This window comes from Malania oleifera, chromosome 4, assembly GCF_029873635.1.
Source record: "Malania oleifera isolate guangnan ecotype guangnan chromosome 4, ASM2987363v1, whole genome shotgun sequence".
In the NCBI taxonomy this organism is placed as follows: Eukaryota; Viridiplantae; Streptophyta; class Magnoliopsida; order Santalales; family Ximeniaceae; genus Malania; species Malania oleifera.
This window is the reverse complement of record NC_080420.1, coordinates 110,192,166-110,212,821: the sequence shown is the minus strand read 5'-3', so window position 1 is coordinate 110,212,821 and position 20,656 is coordinate 110,192,166. Positions and strand designations below refer to the sequence as shown.

The 20,656-nt window shown below is 34.9% G+C and overlaps 1 protein-coding gene across 1 annotated transcript in view; it reads left to right on the top strand.

Annotated features, from left to right (window-relative positions):
- Positions 1-207: 207 nt before the first annotated feature.
- Positions 208-20,656, top strand: part of LOC131153228 (serine/arginine-rich SC35-like splicing factor SCL28) — a 40,566-nt gene continuing 20,117 nt past the window's right edge. Inside the window, exons 1-2 of the mRNA XM_058105400.1 lie at positions 208-542; positions 5,416-5,493. Of these exons, the coding sequence (XP_057961383.1) occupies positions 361-542; positions 5,416-5,493 (260 nt within the window). The 5' untranslated portion in view covers positions 208-360. The remainder of the gene's footprint in view (positions 543-5,415; positions 5,494-20,656) is intronic.

Here is a 20,656-nt window from a genome sequence, read left to right as displayed (position 1 = left end):
ATGTTTGAGTGTGAATTTCAAACTTAAATTTAGTTTCTATGAATTTAATCAAAATACAATACAGAATTATATTAACTTTTTAAAATTTATAAATTTAAATGAATCAAATCTGACCTTCAAAATTCAGATCCCAAATTTCAGACATTACCTAAATCGCTATGGCCGTAATTTCTTCAAATTAAATTATTGGTGAACAAATTAAAAATTGCTCTAATAAAATAAAAGAAAAAATAAAATCACTCCCCTCACTCTTCGCGCCTCTTTGTGCTCTCTCCGCCCGCCCCATCTTTATCTGAAAAGGTGTTAGGGCTTTACAGTTTCCATCAAGACTCGAAAACTCTGTCGGCAGCCATCGAAACTATGGCGAGGTACACAAGCCGGAGCAGAAGCTACAGTCCTCGCCGTAGCAGAACCCCTCCTCGTCGACACCGTCTTGACGAACCTCGCAACCGCGACCACTACCGCCCCACCCGCTCCCGTCGCGACCGCCGCTCTCCAGCCCCATCCGGGTTGCTTGTTCGGAACATCTCTCTTGATGCTAGGTCTTGTTTCCTTCTCCTTCGTTTCCTTACTTTGTTTTATTGTTTGGTTGATGGGAAAGCGTGAGGGAAGAATTGACAGTGATGATATGATCGGCAAGCAAACTTGAAGTGCCTTTTTATGTCTTTAGGAATTGTGAATAGGGTAAATGTTGCTTCCGCAGCACAAATGGAGCTCCAAAACGATTCTGCCTGATTATTATTTTTTCTCTGAATATTCTTTTTGTTAGATTGACTCATTCGATGAAGTAGCATGTTAGACGCATTTTTATTTTTGTAAATGAGAATATCAACTCGTTATTACTTGTTGTTTCTAGAGGCAACAAAAAGTGCTTCCTAAACGTTACCCAGAGACAAATCAGACGCTGTCTTTTTAGCATTTAGGAAGCACATATTCTTCCATTATGAAGAACCTAAATCAATCCTATTTTTTACTTTTAATAAAACCAAGAGAAGTATTCTTCAACAATGGGTTTGGAACAAAAACTTCTGAACTTCAAATCTGAGACCCAATTCCTTCCAAGTTTCCTAATTCAACCGAAATGCTAATTGAATGATCCTTGTTCTTTTTTTACTCATCTTATCTGTTAGGAAGAGACTTCACACTCCTTTTGCCTTATGTTGAGAATATTTTCTTCTGTATTGCTCTATCGCTAATGCAATTACTTTTTCTCCTTTCAAAACAATGGCACTTCCAAAAAAATGGCACTTTCAATATGCTAATTAATGACATTTTAGATTTATTTTTCCGTTTTTTAATGGTAAAAGAAATGCATTAAGGAAGAGGAATGTACAAAGAAGCATAGTAGTCAAAGGCGCAAGGTGCACTGAGGTGCAAAGGGTACTTGGAGCTGAGGCATGAGGCGCGAGGCAAAGGTGCGCGCCTCATGAAGGCGAGTCGCACAATTATTACAATCATGTACAATGCCTATTTGGTGGGTCATTGATATATGAACACATCAATAGTAATATTAGAATTTAAAATGCCAAAATTTTTAATACGAAAATTGGAAATTTAATTAAATTGCCAGGACGAAGGCTCAAAAGCATCAACATAATTCAACATCAAAAGAAAAGAGTATAAAAAAATATTTCAAAGTCTAAAATCTAAAAATCCTCCTCAATCATCAGTCACCACTCATCATCAACTAGGTGTGCCAAGATATCATCATCTTCCTCTTCGTCATTAGATTTTTCTTCTCCAACATCTTTTTCCACATGTGTCTTCTCGGCACTATCCCCTTGGATCTCATCCTCATCTACAAGCTCCAGCACTATGGTCTGGCTCCTAGCATTGCTCTATGAAGCTCTTCCTCTAGAAGATGATGACATATTTGCACTTATTCTTGATCTAGTGTGATGCAGGGGGTTATTTACTCAAGCAGCTCTAGCAACAGAACCCCAAGTCAAAAGATCATCTTTAAACACAAGTTTGTCATCCTCATCTGAATCGCCATCCATCATACCAATTGACCAGTCATTACCATCATCAATGTCTTTTAGAAGGATAGGATCAATGGTGTGACACTTGTTGTACCGACGCTTTAGAGTTCGATTATATTTTACAAATATCAAATCATTCAAGTGTTGTTGGGCTAGCCTATTTCTCCTTCTGCTATGAAGCTGCAAGAAGCTTGAAGTTTACAGTAAATAATGATTCTAAAAAGCAGTAGATTGGTAGTTCATGTTCCTTAATCCACGATATCCTAATGACTTACATGTTGGAATATGCTCCAATTTCTTTCATAGCCAGTAGTAGTACATGTGAGGCTAAGTATTTTCCCAGCAAACTTTTGCAAGTTTGGAGCTGATGATCCAAATGATATCCGCATTGCGCTGTTATGAAATAAATTTTAAATGAATATCTACTAGCTCAATAGCAAAAAAATAATTTTAGATAGAAAGAGGTAGTAAAAATGCCACTTTCCTTGGTGCTTTTATCTTGCTTTGTCTCACTGCCAAGTCAATTCCAAAGAGGCCACTAGTGCTAGTGTAATTTTCCAACTCATGTAAAACTTTATCTTGCACTTCATGGGTTGGTACCAACCTTGCAATACATTTGTACAAGCCTATCATGATTTCTTCATCTTGCGAAATGTGGGGGTTTGAATAGAAAAGTTCGGGGTTCAAGTAGTGTGCAGCTGCATGCAAAGGTTGATGGAGTTGGCATTCCGACCTTGTATCAATAATTTTAAATGCCTCCTTTAATTTAGCCTCTCTCACCAAAAGCCTTAGCTATGACTTCTTTGGCCCTATCCATTGCTTCATAAATGTATTCCATTGCAAGTTTCTTTTCCCCATCAACCAAACGGAGTACACAGACAAAGAGGCCTATTAATTTAAGAGCGTCGACAATGGTACTCCAAAAGGTAGGCATCAAAACAATACTAGCCGCTCTTTTGCTAGCTACCTCCTTTGCCCATTTAGTATCATTCGAATCTTCAAAAGTAAATATCTTTCACAAATTGTTCTTTTGAAGGTGGATCAAACGAAGAGTGATGAAGGCAGTTGCAAATCTTGTAACTGTAGGCCTTAGTAACTTCTTTCCTCCAGTGAATTGTCTCATCAAGTTCACCACACCAACATTGTTATAAATATAACCATTCAAAAATGTTGCCCTTTTCAAAGTTTTATGAATTGAAGACATCTTCCCAATATCCTCCAAATCGAGGCAATGCGCAACACATGGTGTCCAATATCAATGTGGCCGCTTTGCTTTCAACAATCTCCTTGTTCAAAAATCAAGGAGTGAAGCCATTAAAATATTAAAATAAACAATATATACACTATAGAATGTAGTTCTAGAAAGAAGTTCTTACCCGTTGCAACATAGTTTGAAGATTATCAATTACTACTTGAATCACATTTGATTCTCCAATTTCCTCCACCATCAAATCAAGTAATTTGTACATTCTATGTGCATTCTTGACAATATTAGAAGCATCAATAGACTTGATGAACACTAATCCCCTTAGAGAGTTCACTAAGAAGTTTATTATGTTCTTTTAGCAACTGAATCTCTCCAACCATCAGACATAATTGAGCATCCATATTTTGCCCATTCCTCCTTATGGATCTTCATAAAATCTTTCGTTCGACTAACATCTTGCTTTAGGAAATGAACTCTCACTTCATGATAGCTAAGCGAATTTATTCCAAGATCATATTGCCCAATCAGTTCAAGTTTCACTGCAAAGTTGTCCTAACACACAACATTAAATGATATTCAAGCATCATACATCCTCATAGAAAAACTTGCCATTGCCTTTTGTCTAAATTCTTTTTGCACGCCTCATTTATTGATTTTTGCTTCATCTTCCCTTCTTTCCTAGCTTGGACCGCTTTCTTTGGATTAGGAGTAAAAAACAAGTTTATAGGCCCCTTCTATTTTGGTTTCTTCAAGGTGGATTGCTATGAACTTTGACTTCCACTTCCACTACTAAGCACTCTCTTGCCATGAGAGTCAATTTCCTGAACTTCATCCTCTCTATCTTCACCATAACAACCCATGTCATCAAAGTAGGACAATAACTTGTTTGCCTCCTCCTCTATATCTTTCTTCAAAATATACTCCCTAATCTCCTCACGTACATGAGCAGGGTACTTAGAGCATTCTTTTACATTTTGAAATCATTTGACAATATGTTGTTTTGCCCGAAATATTCCTCCCTTTGTGACTTTGCCACGATAATTGCAAGCCAAATTATTTCTATTTTTTTGATTATTCAAATGTGCATACTTCCATGCAAGATCTTTCTTTGCAGAGCTAGAGTTTGCACATCCAGAATCCATTTAAGATTTAAGACCTGTTATCCTGAATGCAAAAGCAATGTACAATATATTTCAGAAAAATGTATATTTTGTATACTGCATTTCCAAACAAATTACAAAACAGCAGCTAAATTTAGTAAAAAAAATGTTATATATTAGTTTTAAACTTGCATTAAATGACATATGAGGTGCTAGCCTCGTTGCCTCACTACGTCTTGCACCTGGGCACGCCTTAGGCGCGCTTTTGACTACTATGCAAAGAAGATGAGAAATCCTCGAGGAAGAACAAAAAAAAAAAGCCAAGACATTTTAGATTTGTCTAATTTATTTTATTAATTTTTCGCGGAGAGAAGGATATTACTTCACTTATTCACTGTTCTTGGGACACAGTTACTTTCTTGGCTTTTTTTTTTGGGGCTCAGTCTTTGGGTTTCTTTCAAGGAATTTTGCTGTTGGTTCTTTAAAGGGACTGGAAAAGGGCTTAGGTGTAATTGTTTTTTGTTTTTTTGTTTTTGTTTTAGGAGGATACCTTATCTTCCTTCATAATTTTCTCCATTCTTTGTTAATGAATTCTTTTTCTAAAAAAAACTCACTGTTTTTTAATGCAGTTATTTTTTTTGTTCTAGATTGGGTTTTTTATTGTAACAAAGCAAAAATTCTTGTAAACATCAGTATAATCCACCCCCACCCCCCTGTTTTCTCAGTAACTGATGTTAGGTTTTTTTTTTCTTCACACAGACTAAATTTAATAGTTTTATTGTTTTTGTTTTGCATGCTTTTTTGGTCCTTTGCTTAAATTTGATTTGAGCATGGTTTAAGTTTCATGCTGGTTTTGTTGTTAAAGAAATTTTCGAATGAGATTTGGCCTAGTTTAGTTGATTTTTTCCTTGTGGATCAAGAACCGAAAGAAGAAAAATCTAATTTCTCCTTTTTGTTTTCTCTGTTCTCTGAGCAGAAGAATTCGTGGGCTTTTTTTGTGTTTGTTTTGTTGATTTTTTTTAAAAAAAAAAATTTGGGTGCTTGGTTTTGTATGTAATTGAAATTATGTGTGAAATATTTGTACATAACTTGTGAGGAGTAACATGCATTAATTGATGGTGTGCAGACCAGAAGATCTAAGGATCCCATTTGAACGTTTTGGTCCAGTAAAGGACGTGTATCTTCCCAAGAATTACTACACTGGGTATGCTACCGCATCGTGCATCTACCATATTTGGTTGATAATTATCCAACTTTACATTTATTTACAGTCTCACTTATTTATGTTGTGGTGTTTGTTTTTCTATTTATTGATTTTTTGGGGTTGGCGTGATTCCTTTTTGGACTTGCTTGTTTGTTTTGTTTTCCTCTTTTTCTTTCCATGTTTTGGGGGGGAGGGGGGTGGAGTGGGGTAGATAGTGGCTTTTTTGGCACTATATTTAGTTTGAGCATGTTGCAATGCTGGGGGAAAAAACTTGTTTAATGGCATGAAAAAACTTTGGCAGACCTTTTTTTTTTTTTGAATAACTGTCAACACTGAGAGTTAAAGTCAAAAATGATTTAACACACTTAAATTCTTATTTGTTGGTTATTGGTGCTGAAATTGAACCTTCTAGTGATAATTTTTTTTTTTTTCATCAGTAAAAGGACTTTATTAGGAGGGCATCAAGGGGATGCCAACCCTGATTCAACCGAGTTATCCCTTCTGCAGGATGTTACAAAAATCTAAAATTACACTATGGCCATTCTCTACAACCCTACTATGCCTGCTGGAAATTGCAGCAATCCACTGCTCTTTACCAGTATGAAGCAGTGTAAGAGAGTTTTTGTACTCTTCTATTTCCTGTCACAAAAATCTAAAATTACACTATGGTCATTCTCTACAACCCTACTATGCCAGCTGGAAATTGCAGAAATGTACTGCTCTTTACCAGTATGAAGAAGCGTAAGAGAGTTTTGATATACTCTTCTATTTCTTTCTTTCCTGAGCACACCATAAAATTGCAAGAGAGATGAGAGACAGAGACTTTCTCTTCTCCTTGGTTGCTCGAATCCCTTTCAATGCCAGAACTCCCCTCCCACTGAGCTGGCAGCAACCTACCTTTGTCTGATCATGGTTAGAGTATAAAGGTTCTTGGTCCATGGGTAATGAAGGAGGATAGGCTCAATTGATTCTGCGTCAGCCACGCAGAGGGAACACTTTTCTGCAGATTGTACGAGGTTGAGAGCTTTCCTTGTGTTGCCTCCCAAGCAAGAAAAGCTACCTTTTTTGGGGCATCTGTCTTCCAAATGTGAATCCAAGGGGAATTGCTGTGGTTTGTTTCCATTGGTGAGACCGTGAGAGTTTCTTGTGGAAGGATTTGATTGAGAAGACTCCATTTTTGTCTATGGTCTAATTTGGTTGATTGGGAATGTTTTGTTGTTGGAAGTTGTAGTCTATGAACCTTGTAGTGATAACATTGTCACTTGTTCTAGTGCATTTCTTTTTTTGTTAGTAGTTCTAATCTTCCCGTGGTAGCAAAAAGTTTCCTCGATTATGATGTTGGGAACGCATATGATTACTTATGATTATGAATAAGTAAATAGAAATGGGAGAGATTTAGAGATACATTACAATTATATATAAAATTACATCTGAAAGATGGTTAAAATAAAGAAGTACTTGCAAGTGTCGTGATTTTAGAATACCTATAAAATTGTATGAAAATTTTCTCTGATTATTGCAATACCAGCCTATGCTTGTTTTTTGGATTAGAATGAAGAGCAATTAACATTGATATGTGGTAGTGCAATTAAATACATAATCAAGATGTTTAATTTCAACTCTAGCTAAAATTTTGAGGCTTCAAAAGTATGAAAATTCCAATTGCGTTTTTTGATTTTGAATCTTAAAAAATGATGAAATTAGTGGTAAAATACAGACTTTACGTGCTACTTTAGAAAGTGTTAGTATACATAATAATGCAAGATTTAGAGCAAAAAAATTGTAAATAAAATGCATCACATGGTGTATAAATTGCAATAACTATGACACAGACAATATTAAATGAATTGACTGTTGAATTAGTATAAGTGAAATTCATAAATCTATTTAGACAAGCAAAACAAAACATTAAAATTAATATCTAAGTTTAATTTTGCATGAAATTTCTATGATGCTTATCCGTTGTTGTAAATTTCTAATAATCTTTGTTTTCAATAAAAAGTATTTACTAAGACAAGAATTTCAATTTGGAGGTTTTTGAGTCTCCAATTTCAATTTCTTGTGGTTATATAGTAAAAAATTTGACAATTTTTTTTGAAAATTTGAGATTTTGATAAATTTGTAGAAATTCATGGGATAGAAATTTTGATTTTAAAGTTGATAGAAAGTGGAAATTTCAACTAAAATTTCTATATTGTCATGGATATTTAGGACCATGGACAAAATGAAAAATGATATTGCATATATGTGAGTTGATTATAGTTGAAAATGAGGATATTTAGATGGATGAGTACAGGACAAAATATGTTGCATAAGTGAGAGCCAGCGGTAGCATGTTGAAGATAAGATGTATGAGAAAAAATATTAGTAGGGAAGAGAGACTTCATGTCAATGGAGCCAAATGCAGCTATCTTCTTTTCATTCGAGTTGGTTTTTTTAGTGATTATTCTCATAATTTCCCCTAATATAACCCTCTAAATTTTCTTGTATCTTTTGTTTACCTATTTTCGTCTTCATGTCTTGTTGGAGATGTTTCACCATCTATTCTCTTAACTTATGTTGTATGCTGACCAACTTGATCTTTTTTTATGTGTCAAGTGTCGTTTTTAATCACATAAGTCTCCTTTAATGGTCTTCTCACACAATTTGTTTGAATATATTTTTGGGAGGGTCATTGGTTAGGGGAGGCTCCTTTGGCTATTATCTACCCTTGCCTTTATTTATATTCTTTTCATGATTCCCGTGTCTCTGCTTTCTTTCACTTGCAAGAGAGTGGGCACTTCTATAATTTCATTTTGTGAGGAACCTTAATGTGAGAGAGATCAGCGGGCTTGCTCCTTTGCTTAATGTGCTCATTCTTTTCAGATCCGATTGGGGAGTGATAGAAGAGTTAGGGGCTTAGATTCTTATGGGGAGTTTTCTTGTAAATCTTTCTTTTCTCATTTAACTCATGCTCCTAATGCTACTCCTTTTGCCCCTTACTCTTTCATTTGGAAAGTCGAAGAGGTTTTTTTTTTGTGAGCAGCGATCTTGGAAAAAACTAATACTAGTGACTTGCTTCAATAACGGAGACCTGATGAGTTTTAATCCCTTGATGTGTGTACTCTTTGTTTTAAGAATGGAGAGACTTGTTCACATTTGTTTAGATTGTCATTCTGTTGGACCTTTTGGAATAAATTTTTTGGCAATTTTGAGAGTGTTGGGTGTGCCCTTTTCCTTGGAGGCTTGTACTTTGTTGTTTAAAGGGTTTGGCATGGGATAGGAGAGAGATGCTTTATGGCAGTGCATTTTTTAGCTTTCTCCTGGTGTATTTGGTTGGAGAGAAATGCTAGTCTTAAGGACTTGTTACGCCTCTTAACTTGCTTTGGATTATATGTTTCTCGCATTGCTGTGGGTTTCAGCAAATGGTTTCTTTCGTCATTTACCTCTGTGAGATCTACAAAAGGACTTGGATGCTTTGCTCGAGTAGAGATTTTTTTGTAATGTTGTTAATTTTCTAGTTTGTTCTCTTTTCTGTAGTATTGGGAGGATATCTTACCCTCCCCGTTTCCTTCTTTTTTCTTGTTGTACTCTTCTTCTCTCTATCCAATAAAGTTATTTATTTATCCCATTGTAGCCTGCCCGTTACCTGGACCCTGCATATGCGGGAGCTTTGTGCACTAGGCTGCCCTTTATTTATCCCAAAAAAACTTCTATAAGCCTCCTGAAGTGGTCTTTTCTCAGAATTTGCATTCCAAATTATATTTACGTCTACTGTCTTCCATTGGAGTTGCAAAATGCCAGTGAATGTCGTCATTAGGAACTTTTTCATTTTCTTCTTCTTATGTGACATCTTAAGTTCTACATAAAGAAGAAGAAAGACATGGGTTTGAAGTTGATGACTTATAATTACAAATAAAAAATGAACTACTTAATTACAAAATACAACTAGAAATTAGAAATATTAAATTCTAGTTAACTTATGAGTCATACGATGAACTTGTGGGAAAGGGTAATTGAGCAAAGAATAAGATTAATGACAAGGATCTTAGAGAATCAATTTGGTTGTATGCCTGAGATTGACAACTGCAGCTCTTTGTATTATAAGAAGATAAATGGGAAGGTCAAGGAAAAGAAGAGGGACTTGGATATGGTTTTTATTGACCTAGAGAAAGCATACGATAGAGTACCCAGGGAAGTCCTATGGTGGGTTTTAGAAAAGAAGGAAGTCTGCCATAGGTATATTGATGCCATTTAGGATATATGATAGAGTAACGACTAGCGTTAGAGGACTGCAGGAAGAGAGTCTAGAGAATTTCCAGCCACAATAAGTGTACATCAAGGTTCTACTTTGAGCCCTTATCTTTTCGTTTAGTGATTGATGAGTTCACTAGGAATATCCAAAAGGAGGTCCTTGGTGCATGTTGTTTCTGGATGATATTGTTTTGATTGACGAAAGTAGGAGTTCAGTAGAATCTAAGGTAGATCTGTGGAGAGTAGCTTTAGAGTCTAGAGGTTTTAGAATAAGTAGAAATAAGACAAAATATATGAAATGTAATTTCCGTCATGTGAGTAGGAATTATGGAGATAAGATTAAACTTGATAATCTAGAAATTAATAGTGCTAGTAGATTTTGATACCTTGGATCTATTATGCAAGCAGATGTAGAAATCGAAGAGGATGTAATACATAGAGTTAAAGTTGGTAGAGTAAAATGGAGTGCTTCAGATGTGCTGAAACAACATGCCCAAAAAATAAAAGTTGTCGAAATGCAAATGCTAAGGGGGATGAGTGGCATAACATTAAAGGATATATTAAGGAACGGACATATTCGCAATAAGTTAGGTATAACATCTCTAGAAGATAAGATAAGGGAGTGACAACTTAAATGGTTTGGGCATTTGAAATGCTGCCAAGTAGTGCTCCAGTTAGGAGGAGTGAGCTAATTATTGCTTATTGGTATTAGAAGGAAAAGGGGTAGGCCTAAAATAACATGGAATGGGATAGTGAGGAAGGATTTAATAGCTCTTAAGTGGGGCAAGGAAAATGCCCTCGATCTTTTGAATTGGCAGAAAAGAATTCATGTAACCGAACCCATTTAGTGGTACTTACGGCGTCTTGTTGTATATTAATTACAGGCTAGATGCCGGAAGCACTATATTATGAATTACTTAAGTAAAAAATATATACTTTATATTTAATTACTTAGAATACTATGTTAAAATATAATCATTTGCTCAGTACTTAAAAATAAGATGTTAAAATAATCATTTGCCCAAGTACTTAAATACCTTCTATTTTTTGGCATATTGAAATATTAATTACTAGGTAGTCTGTGCCAGCTAGACACATTAATTATCTGATACTAACTAATTAAGTAATTGTCATGTTAAGTACTGACTGAAATGTTAAGTACTAGCTACAGTATACCACATAATACCAATGATTGTATGCAGGCAGGCAAGGATGCCTAATAGGGTGTTATCCCCTGATATGTGCCAACTATTTTTTAGCATATTGAAATGTTAATTACTAGGTAGTCTGCCAGCCAGAAACATTAATTATCAGATACTAACTAGTTAAGTAATGGTCATGTTAATTACTGACTGAAATATTGATTACTAGCTACAGTATACCACATAATACCAATGATTGTCTTCTGGTAGGCAAGCAGACCTAATAGGGTGTTATCCCCTGATATGTGTTATGTGTAAGCAGATTAGAGAGAATGTTGCTCACCTTTTCCTGTATTGCCCTTCATCTTTTTTGGGGTAGGATGTCTTTCTTTGCTTTGTTATTGCATTCAGTGCCTGATGCTTTTGCAGGAAATCCTGTGACTTGTATTCAGAGTATGGGAGATCTTTAGGGCTTGTTCAGTTGTGGAAACCAATTTTCATTTTTCTATTTTCAGCTTTCCTAATAATTACAAAATTGTTACCTTTTTTATAGTGTTCTAACATTTTTATAGGAAACTTCGAAAACATCCTTTAATTGTTTTTGAACTCTGTCTACGAATGTTGGAAAATTGGAAAACAAGGTGCCATTCTGTAATTATTTACATTGAGGAGCCTTTTAACAAAGAAGATTAGTGAGGTTTTGTACATTGGGACACTAGAGTAGGCACATTGAGAGGCGGTCTTTTTTGGATCTTTTTACGTTTGGGTCTTGCTGGTGGTTAAGGGCGTTGGGTGGTGGTTAGGGGTGTGTAATCGGTCGGTTCGGCCAATTAACCGAACTAACCAAATTTTTTCAGTGAACTCTCCATTATAACCGCATCGACTAAATTACACTTCTTAATCGAACCGTACCCGACCGAACCAAATTTTCAGTTAATTCGGTTTACCGAATTTAATTGAATCAAATAAGAATTAATTATGGAAAAAAATATGATTGTATAATTTGTATGCTTTCAAAATTCAATCGGTCGGTTCGGCCAATTAACCGAACTAACCAAATTTTTTTAGTGAACTCTCCATTATAACCGCATCGACTAAATTACACTTCTTAACCGAACCGTATCCGACCGAAGCAAATTTTCAGTTAATTCGGTTTACCGAATTTAATTGAATCAAATAAGAATTAATTATGGAAAAAAATATGATTGTATAATTTGTATGCTTTCAAAATTCAACTTAATGATTTACATTTAATTATTAATTAATTACATAAATAATTAATTACATAATTTGGGAATTTTATGAATTTGGGGAATTGTGGGAACGCTAAATTATATAATTTATATTTAATTATTAATTAATTACATAATTCAGTTAAATCAGTTAACCTAAATTCACTTTCTCTATAACCGAACCGAAAACTGAATAACCGAATTTACCAAATTATAAAACTGAATTGAATTGAATTAAAAATTAACCAAACTGAACCAACCGAATTTGGTCGGTTAATTCGGTTAAAACCGAATTATGCTCACCCCTAGTGGTGGTGGTTCATGTCAGTTTATGGCCTTAACATTTTCTCTGCATGGTGTCATGTCTCTATTTTTGGCAGACTCCATCTAAAATCCAATGAGTCACTAGGCCTATGCAAGAATTTGTCTTACAAAACCGTCATTTGGAAACAAGTTAGAGGCAATTAAGAGTGAATAACACAATATATATATATATATATATATATATATATATATATATCATAAAGCAACTAAAAGCGGTTTACATTCAACGAAAAAACTCTTTACATTGGGATGTACTTTGCATACAACTTTTTTTGCACTTCCTAGTTTACATACATAACGGCCAATCAATACATGCTTAGTATCCCTATTGTCTTCCTGCCAACTTGTAATACATGTCAAAATGGCACTCTCTTGGACAACTTAGCAAGTGGAGCTCTCCTTTAGTTCAAACCTGAAATTATCAAGGACTAGGTGAGCAACCACAAGATCAGTAGACATTCTTAATTCCCCCTTATTCAAATGAGGATTTCAATGCTTAACACATGATTTCTTACATGCATGCTTAATCATAAGGTGCACAAACATTCTTTATTCAAAGCAATATGCAGGACACACTCTTTATTCTAAGCAGTCTGTCCATCTAAATTTACCATCGCAAAACATCCAAATAGGATGCTTTTACACTTTTTTTTCCCAACATGGCAGCGCTGTCCCAACTAAGTACACAGTTTATCTCGAAAAAGGGCCAAATTCCAACTTGGCCAACCACCGCTTAACGCAGAAATATCCTCCAGAGGTTTAGGGCCTTTCACCTAAGGAAGGCACAATCCCTAGTTGCTCAAATTCCACATTATCATAGCTACAAGAACACATGGTGCCAGCAATTTCACACATCATCAATTTAACATATACACAAGCTTTTTCATAACAGGTATACCAATCATCCTTACAAGGTGAATATCTACCATATGAAAATTTTCCAACTAAACAAGATATGCAGCTATGATAACCAAAGAAGGCATATATGCAGCCATATCAAGTAATTAGAAACAAGCAGCTTAAATCTTGCTTACTAGGATTCAACTTTATGCAAGTTTCTACCCATGTTTCCTTTGAATATCCAAAATCCCTAGATGAGTAAATGAAAATTTACAACACCTAGTCACCTACCTTGATTTTCAGCTTCTTCAAACTTAGTTTTAAATTTACCCGAATTTCCTTAATTTTCTTCAGATGTCCTCAATTTTTTTGGTTTTCTGTAGAGTTATCTCTCTCTGTCTGTCTCTCTCTCTCTAGAACCAGGGTTTATAGCAAGAGTTTGCAGTATTTTATTTTCTGTGCTGACGCTGCTCTACAGGGTTGGAAGGGTCTAAACAACAGCTACTTGCTGCCAGCTGCTTGCCAAGTGTCTTATTCTAGGCCGGAAACATGGCAGGACTGCAGCAGCTGGTAGCAACAAGGGTCCTGCAGTGCTGCCATCTGTGTTCTAGGTGTCAGCTGTTGGTTTTCAGAGCTGCCAGGTGGTTGCTGCTGTTTGTAGTGCTGCCAGATGTCACACCTGATTTCAGCATACTCATTTTTTCCCCTCTTTCTCTTATGTTATTTATGTTTTAGCACATTCCTCATAATTTTCTTTCATCTATGCCCCTCCTATCACTAATTAGTCACATGGAATTTCCAATCTCAGTTAACACAACTCAATTAATGAATAAATGGCTATTATGAACTCATATATTGTTAAACAAAGCAAGTCATGCTAATTTATCAAAGTAATTTAAATTTTATGGTGCTTAAAGGGTATGGTTATCACCACTATGGCAGGAGACGGCCCAGACCTGAGGTTCTTGGGGTGGGAAGGAGTCCCATATCGCTTGGGGAGGTGAAGAGTCCTCAGCTTATATGGGGATTGGATCCCTCTCCTGTCTAGGAGCCTTTTGAGGAAGGACAAAACTGTGAGGAGTTTGCCTCCAAAGCGGACAATACCTGCACAGTGGGTGGGGGCTGCTGTACATAGTGCTTTCTTTGATGATCTAGCAAGCCTTTATGGTTTTTGACTTCCTTGCTTGGTGTTTGATGGTGATTTCAATGTTATGAGGAGCTCTAGGGGCAGGCTAGTGGGGTCAAGAGTGACTTGTAGCATGAGAAAGTTTGATTTTTTTTGGGTTCAAACTGTGGGCTTAGGGATGTCTCCCCTGAGCACTGGTTGGCATGCCTCTTCAAGGATTGATATATATTTGTTTACTAGTGTTTTGGAAGTTTTTATTATTTTTTATTATACTTATTTTCCTAAACCTTGTGCAAGAAATTCTGGTTACGCCAATCTATGATAATTATTTGGTGCTTGTAGACTGTAGTCCTTTTTGGTGGGGCCCTATGCTCCTATGCTGTTTAGATTTGAGAATATGCGGTTGATGCACCCTTCTTTTAGGTTTAATATCATGTTATAGTGGAGGGATTGTAATGTTCAGGGGTGGGAGGGCTTTAAAGTGATGAAAAAATTGAAATTTGTGAAAGATAAATTGAACCAATGGAATAGAGAGATGTATGGGAATACTTGGAGCAAAAAGTTAAAAGATTTTTTCTAAGATTAATGGAATGGATAGATTGGAGGAGTGCAGTTTGCCAGGTTGGGCAAGGAGGGCTCATCTTTCTAATGAGTCAGAGCTGCTTTTATTGAGAGAGGAGAGGAGTTGGTGTAGGATAAAATGGGCGAGAGAGGGGGGTTGCAATAATGGGTTGTTTCATAGGGATGCTGATGGGAGGAGGAAAAATGTTATTGAGGAATTAGTGCTCGAGTCGTGATGTATTGTTAGGGATTAAAAACAGATTGGAGATGAGATAACACACTTCTATAAGCATTTATATACAGTATAGGCCATAGTTATCCAAACATGTTACCACCCTTTGGTTTCATGATGACTTTTAAGTTTTAAGTGGGTTCAGATCAAGCTGTAGTGGGTTTGGATCTGGGCCAGGCTATGGAAAACAAGGTTGGTCAGTTGGGCCATTTAAGGGAACGGGCCCAAATTAGTTACACTAGTTTTTCAGTCCAAGAGGCTTTAAAGTTTCCCCATGAATCTAATCAGATGTATAATAAGAGCCCAGCAGGGGGTCTTCAAAGCTCAAGGATCTAACTTGAAGGCTTCTAATTGTGGGAATATGTTTCTTGCTGAAGAGAAAGGAGGTAAGGGCAGCGGGTTAGCTGTGGCTACTTCCCCTGTTGGCTTGGCTAAAGAGCTTATTATATGGGTGGAAGAACTCACCTGGAGCAGCTGCTTCCTGTTGAAAGGCAATTTGTGAATCGAATCTGTAGTGGATTGCATTCAGAGGCGGTGAATTCATCTAGGGATTGTAAGGACATAAGGGGATCTAATAAGGCTGAGGATATGAAGGCATATAATTGTTGATCAGAGGGGCGGGAGGGACCAGGTAAGAATGGATTTCTTGTTCATAATCAATTGAATTCAAACTAGCAATGGTGCAATTTTTTAAAAAGAGATTCTGCAGGTTTTTTTTGTTTTGTTTTTGTTTTTGTTGAAGATTCTCAAAGGAGGACAAAGGAAACAATCAAATTGAAAAGGAAAGCAAAGGGGGTGACATTTCGGACAATAACATGAGTTTGCCTCTGATAGTGGATTATTGTTGGATGATCTCAATGATCAATTTGGTCATGATTCAGATTCTTCCTAATTTCTTGGTGATCCTTCTTATGTGCCTCCTGTGCTGGAAGGTTTGAAGGATGTTTCTATATTTGATGAGTGGGCTTGGGTAATGTTTTGATAGGAAGTAATCAATGTAAGGTCAGAATTTTCCCTACCCCTGTGGAGGAGGTTAGTGCAAAGGACGTAGAAGCTCAAAAGTTATTGGATAAGATGGATCTAGGTTGGAGGCAATGAATTTTGTAATGGTGCTAGAGGAAAAATGAAGAAAGGTCAGCATGAAATGGCAAATTTACAGAGTTCTGTTATGAGGGGAATGTCATAAAGAGGGGTTTTCTTATTTACAGTTTGTTAAGTTTAGTGTTGGATTTATTTTCTTTTGCTTTCTTTAAAAATATTTATTTGTTTTTATTTTCAGAGCATCTCATCCTCTCCTAAATTGTATCTTTTCTATTTCCTCAATAATATTCTTTTGTAATTAATATTTTTTTTTAGTAAAGCTGAGAAGGTTTTAAGGATGATATTACAAGGTTTTTCAGGGAGTTTCATAGTAACGAGGTGGTGTGAATAGTATGGATTCAACCTTTATAGCCTTGATACCTAAGGAGAGTTTCTAGAAGGATGATTGATTTTAAGCCTATTAATTTGGTGACTACTTTTTACAAGGTTTTAGCTAACGTTTAATCCAGGAGACTTATAGAGGTTTTGGGCGACACGGTGACAGCAACAGCGTCTGCTTTCAATAAAGATAGACAAATTTTACACTGTTTTAGTGGCTAATGAGGTGGTTGAGGATGTGAGTGGGTAGGGGGGGGGGGGGGGTTGTGGTTCCCAAATTGGATTTTTGAGTGGCTGACATTAACTTGGATTAGTGATATAGAGGATGTTAAGTCTACTGTTTGTGCTTCTTTGACTTGGCCTTTATAGTACCTTGGTCTTCCTTTAGGGGGCAACCCTACATTTGCTGCTTTTTGGGATCCTGTGGTTGAGAGAGTGGGAAAAGGTTGGGAGGGTGGAAGAGGGCTTACTTATTTCACTAGAGGGGTTGTACCACTCTCATTTGCTCATCTCTTTTTAACATTCCATTTATTTTTGATTGTTTTTTAGCGTTCTTGTGAGAGGCATAAGTTTTGGAGAAGCTGATGAGAAATCCTTTGTGGTCGGGTTGTGAGAATAGTTTGAGGGTGGGTTTGGGGCTTGGAAATGCCATATCTTAAATTTAAGAACAACTTTTATAGGAAATTGATTATGGGGGGTTTCCCCTAGAGTCTAACTCCCCATGACAATAGTTTGTTGAAAGTAATTAAGGAGTTCATTGGAATGGGTGGGATACTACAGGAATTGGCAATGTTTCCATACAAGACCTTGGAAGTTTGTTCCATGGTTGCTGATGTAGTCTTTCTTCTTACTCATTTCGAAGTGGGCCATGGTAATAGAATATGGTTTTGGGGAGACATATGAGTGGGTGAGACCTTGTTGGAGCTATTGATGCCTCAAATATTTTGATTATGTATAGTTCATAATGCACTGTGAACAGTTTTTTTTTCTTTTTTGAGAAGAGGGGAGAGTGGTTCTTTTTATTGGGGTTTCCATTCTTTAGGAGTCTCACTGAAAGACAGGTCGATGAGCTTATTTCCTTGCTGAGTGTGTTCGATTTTTTTGCTCCTCAAAATAGGGAAGATATTCGTGTTTGGCTATGGGATTCTTCGGGTTCCTTTTCTTTGGAATCTTTCTTTTCTCATCTAAGAAATGCAACCTCTTGTCCATTTTCTTTGTATCATGTCATGTGGAAGGCTAAGGTTCTTTTAAGGTTCGCTTGGTTTTTGTTGCTTAACAGGATTAATAAGAATGGCTTGTTAGAGGTAAGGAGGCCCTATAAGGCTATCTGCCAGGATATTTGCATGTTGTGCTGTGAGTACAATGGGACTAATTGAACCTTTTTCTTCATTGTTGGCTGGTGAGGAATCTACAGGATGCTCTTTTCTCTTGTTTTGGTGAAATGTGGGTGGCTCTGCACAATGTGTACAAGTTCTTTCTTTTGAGATATTAGGATTTTGGGAAGAGTAAAAGAGGGAGGGCTATTTGATTTTGTGCAGTGCATGCAATCTTTTGGATGTTGTGGCTTTGGAGGCAAGGATTTTTGAAGCTCAATATACCTCGCTTGCTAACCTGAGGGATAGGGTTAATTTTTTTTGGTTTCTTTTTTTTGTGCACATTCTTTTGGGTGGATATTGCTGGGGCTGAGCATTTGGTCGGTACAAAAAATTTCTTCTATAGAAATTACCCTACCGGACCAAACTGAATTGTGTCAAATGCTGAATAGTTGACCGACTGAATTGCAATTTGGTTTAATCAGTTAACTGGTGTTAAATGAACTCCATCTCAAACTTTTGTTGCAAATCTGCAATATGTGGTCTGTGTTGGAGGAGCTGGAAGATAGCTGTTGAATCACGTGTCTAAGCTAATGCGGCTGAGTGGTTGGCAGGTGGCAGTGCTGGTGATGAGGCTCGTGGACGATAGAGACCCCAGCGGGAGGAGATTAGGTTTTAAGAGGTGAGCCAAAGAGCTGGGGACGGGGGCGAGGATGGCACTGCAGGAAGGTGGAACTGTAATTTGTCATGGTTTGATTCCTCACATGAATTTGACTGCCATGATTCAAGGAATTTGGAGCATCAGCAGCTGACAGTTGAATCTTGTGTATATATATGTGTGTTTTGTGTGCTCAATAATAGAAGAAATCATGAATTTGAAGTTACTAGAAAATATGCTACGTGCATTGCACATGATTGCATGTGAATAATAGTGTAAGATATTTTTATAATTTTTAATAAATTTAGATATTTTTTAAAAATAAATTAATAATATTTTGTCATAATTTAGTTCACAAATATTAAAGTGTGAATATGAAAGTTTTTTTATAAAAATTACTACTTTGTTTAAAATTATAAAATTCAGACATCAACATGATATTATTATGACACTGTATATATGAAAAATCGTCAAAACTATAAGACATGGTATGACTCGAATATTCTAATCTAAATTATGAAAAATAATGAATTTTAGTGCTCACTTAACATTATAGATAAACAATTAATGAGTAGATATTTATTTTTTAAATATTTTTATGATATGAAAATCCCATTATATGGCTTCACATGAAAATATTAATAACTTTATTACAATTTATAAATTATGATTTGCTACCTAAACTCTTAATTATGTTATTTTTTTTGTTTACTTAACGATCAATTAATGATTTTTTTAAATTTTAAATAAATTTAAAATTTATTATCAAGGAGGGTACTTCTAGGTCTATAGTTTTATTTCTAAAATTTATATTTTATAAATTATATTTTTATTTATCTAAATGATGCTGTGCATTCAAAACAATTTAGAAAACATGAGAGGAATTTACCTATTTTATTTTGGGATGTGCATCTTATTTAAATTTGTAATTTCATTCTATTTATTTTATTTTTTGAATGAAATGAATTTTTTTAGGTCAAAGTCTTGTCCTATTTAAAAAAAAAAAAATTTGAAATTTAGATTTATCAAATGCAATTACATTTTATTTTTTTCAAAGTATTGTTTCACTTTCAAAAAGATAATATTATTTTTTTCTACAAAATTACCTATTTGTACTTATATATATATATATATATATATATATATATAAGTATATGTGTATATATATTTATAGACACGCACACATGTTGCCATTTTTTTTTTTTGGCTGAATAGAGTTTCTTTTCTAGATCAAAATTTAACATATCTAAAATAAATTTTACAAATGTAATTTAATTTAATTTTGGTTGAATTTATATATTTTTTTGGAATGTTTTGTAGTTTTTAAAAAAATATAGAGATATTTTTGCCACAAAATGTTTTTTTTTCATACTTATATTAATTTATCATTATAGTACAGATATAAATGTAGGTATCTATATATGATGTTAGTTTAGTTTATTTTTAATCAAATAATTTTTTTTCTTTAAGTTCAAACCCGAACTTTTAGACATTCTAAGTGTAATTTAATTTAATTTTGGTTCAATTTTTTTCTATATATTATAGAAATTTATTTCTTTTGAAGAATATTTGATATTTATTTGAAAAAATAAAAATATTTTTGTCAGTAAGATGATTTGCACTATCGACCTACTTCTCTATATATAGCATAAAAAATTACTTTTTTTTTTAAACATTGGTTTGATAAAAATTAACTTCTATAAATAAGGAGACTTTTGTCAACAAATTGATTTATAATTACATCTTTCATCTTTTAGAAGCTTTTAGTCTTGAAAATTTTTAAAAGATAAGAATATTTTTGCTGACAAAATGATTTGCATTATTTGTACTTTTAAGAAAATGAAAATTTTTTCTTTTAAGTTCTAACATTAACTTTTAGACATTCTAAATGTAATTTAATTTATTTTTGTTTGAATTTATTTTCTATATATATCATAGAAGTTCACTTCTTTTAAAAATATTTTTTCTTAATTTCAAAAGATAAGAATATTTTTGACTGTAAGGTGATTTACATTATCCACGTACTCCTATATATAGCATAAAAAATTACTGTTTTTAGTAACATTGGTTTTATAAAAAATTA